The sequence below is a fragment of the Octopus bimaculoides genome, chromosome 2 (assembly GCF_001194135.2).
Source record: "Octopus bimaculoides isolate UCB-OBI-ISO-001 chromosome 2, ASM119413v2, whole genome shotgun sequence".
NCBI classification, from domain to species: domain Eukaryota; kingdom Metazoa; phylum Mollusca; class Cephalopoda; order Octopoda; family Octopodidae; genus Octopus; species Octopus bimaculoides.
The window spans coordinates 108,652,778-108,656,024 of NC_068982.1; the positions used below are offsets into that span (position 1 = coordinate 108,652,778).

General features: G+C 37.9%; 1 protein-coding gene across 1 annotated transcript in view; it reads right to left on the reverse strand.

The window, feature by feature from the left end:
- LOC106876748 (uncharacterized) overlaps nt 1-3,247 on the reverse strand; it is a 127,858-nt gene that overhangs the window by 39,085 nt on the left and 85,526 nt on the right. Inside the window, exons 7-8 of the mRNA XM_052978600.1 lie at nt 2,822-2,950; nt 471-564 (exon numbers count right to left, since the gene is read on the reverse strand). Coding sequence (XP_052834560.1) covers nt 471-564; nt 2,822-2,950 — 223 coding nt within the window. The remainder of the gene's footprint in view (nt 1-470; nt 565-2,821; nt 2,951-3,247) is intronic.

A 3,247-nucleotide genomic window follows, 5' to 3' on the forward strand; every position in this document is an offset into this window, starting at 1 on the left:
TTAGTGTCCAATGAAGTAAAGATACGGATAAGTGAGCAGGCCACACTTCTGGCAGAGGTCCCAGTTTATGCTCTCACTTGGCTTGCCGGGTCTTCTCACGTACTGCATATTTCCAAAGGTCCCGGTCACTAGTCATTGCCTCGGTGAGGCCTAAAGTTCGAAGGTCGTGCTTCACCACCTCGTCCCAGGTCTTCCTGAGTCTACCTCTTCCACAGGTTTCCTCAACTGCTAAAGTGTGGCACTTTTTCACACAGCTATCCTCATCCATTCTTGCCACATGTCCATATATATATATATATCCATGCCAGCATGGACAATGGCCACATGATGATGATGATGATGATATTGATAATGATGACATTACAATATCCTTTAACATACACAATATTTTATACTATAATTATTTACTTTTAAAAATAACAGTATGGGATTCAACAATATAAAAGTCTAGAATTTAATTGGATACTTACTGTTTGAACTGACGGAGGAATAAATAAGCAAAAACTGCTATAACCAGAAGGAGAATAACGATGATAATTCCAAGCCACCAATAGGGAAAGACAACTGTAAATATACAATAGAATCAATTTATGTAATATATCAGTAATAAAGGCATATAGTATCTAGATATTTAGAATATTGGCAATTTTTTTTCATTAGATACAAGGCCAAATTTTTTAGGACTGGATTACCTTGATATATTTATTCATCAATCTTGGAGGATAAGAAAGATGATAAGTTCAATCACTATGGATTTGGAGTCAGAATCAAGAAGAGCAAAGTTAAATATGGCAATATATTAAGCCCTACACTTTATTGTCTTGACCATCTCTATTGAGTTTACATATCTAGAATACTATTATTTAACAAGATCAGAAAAAATATAATGGTGAGATTGAATATCATGTGAAATTCAGGTGAATTTTTTCCACCTATCTTTATGTTTAGTCTTCTTGATCTTGCTGCCATGGCCGGTGACTTTAATGGATATATTGGACAATGTGATGTTGGCTATTCCAATGAAGACAGAGAGTATGTTATGGAATATAGAATGAAAGATGAAGACTCTTGGAGATTTGTGGCACAAGTGACCTAACCATTTTACAACACAAACATAAGAAAACATGTCAGCTACCTTGCATACCAATCACTCGGGCAAACATACAAGCCTGATTCACTTTAGACTTACAAGAAAACAGAATAGACAGGTGATTTGAACACTGATATACCAAAGTAGTCCCAGACGCAGAAGATAATTTGAAAAAGAGAGGTATGGAACTGAAAGATATCTCAGCAATCTACGAGTTCAAAGAAGGAGGAAGCAACTTATAATATAAAAGACAATTATGAGATAATCTGCTGGGAGCAACAAACAAGATCTATAGAAGGTTCCAATCAAATAGAAGATGGCATGATGGAAGTTGATCAAATGGAAGATGATCCATGTAATATTCTTCTTAAACAATTGTAAGTCAACAGACTCCAGATGAAACATGAACAAGGACAGAATTCCTGAGCACCAACACTTTGGCAAGAAAGGAATGGGTAAAGTAATTAATATGAAGCCTGTGGAGACATATTATGGGTAATGAGAGTGAAAGAGGTAATTGAGGAAAGACTGAATGGAAGTAACACAAGATCTGTCAGTTCTGACAGCAAAGGTCATTGTAGCAGTGGTAGATAATGCAGTGAGGAGACAGCATGTTTTTAATTTTAATTATGATTCGTAATGTAAACACAGGGACCACATATTTATGAGGAAAGGCACTGTTGATTATTCTAGGTTCAGCAGAATCCTGGAACTTATTTTATTGACTGTAGATGAATGAAAAGTAAAGCTGACCATGGGAAGATTTAAATTCGAAATGTAATGATGTGCAACTAAATATCAAAGGCTGATGTACTGCCAATCTACCAATGCACCATTCTAATACATTAGTGTAGCTAGCGTGTGTGCCACCCGGGGTGATCCTTCAATCTGTCACACCTGGGCCGCCACAAAAAGTACATATTGCCTACAGCAGACCCAAAAGTGGCACCACACCCATAAAAGTGCTGCACAGGGCAGACCACCCCCTCTGTTCCCTTCTAGCTACACTAGCGCTCTAATAATAGTTAAAGTTATGCTACACATACTGTATTGTATACTGAAATTCCATCATTGTTTTAATATACAATTTAATACACCATCTGCACCACCTTCATCATTGTAGGTAGTGGCATCATAATTGTTGTTCTTTTTACAGCTTTGCAAGCAGCTTGGTTAGAAGCATTCACTCACCTTCCTCCCACTCTTACCTTCCTCCTACTGTCACATTTCTCCCACTCTCACCTTCTTCCCACTCTTACCTTCCTCCTACTCTCACATTCCTCCCACTCTCACCTTCCTCCCAACAAACATTAATGCATTTTCCTTTTCCTAATCAGAACTTGAAGAATTTGATTTTTCGGTTAAAATGTGAAAAGTGACTTTCAGTCCTCAGTTATTCCAATCTAAACCCATTTTATCATCTCTTTCACAAACACATGAATGTATTACATGACAACAAGTCAACAATAGAGATTGATCAGCAAGAAATAGGAACCAAATTTCACACAAATTACCTCATAGTCTCATAATGTGCTTCATAATGAGATATATGTACATTATACCTGAAAAGAAGGCAGGCCTGTCATGGCTAGAATACCATTGATCACTAGTTTGTTGCATCAGGGTTGGCCTCAAGTTAAACAGCAACTACATTGCACTACATGGCTATCCTTACAAAAGAGTACATGATGAACACATGGACATTGATTAAGAGCTCCACTTTTTACTTACTTTTTACACATTTCTTTTCACTTTCCTTGTAATTTTTGGAGCAAGCACATCTATTTCTTTCAGGGGAACAAAAGGCATTATGATCTAAACATTTATCCCCTTTTTCACAATATTCACCAAATTTTATCTCTGAAATATAGATTCTTCGGTTATTGGAATTCATGTTAAACTGATATAATAAACATTACAAAACGGGGCTATACAGGTAACATTCAAAGAAATTTCCGTATGTGCGGGCGACACATGATATCTTTCGTGCAAGATCGTTGCCAGTGCCCCTGGACTGGCTCTTGTGTGGGTGACACATGAGGTTTTTTCGAGCGAGATCGCTGCCGGTGCCCCTAGACTGGCTCATGTGCGGGTGACACATGAAATCTTTCGAGCGGGATCATGGCCAGTGCCCCTGGACTGGCTCATGTGCAGGCG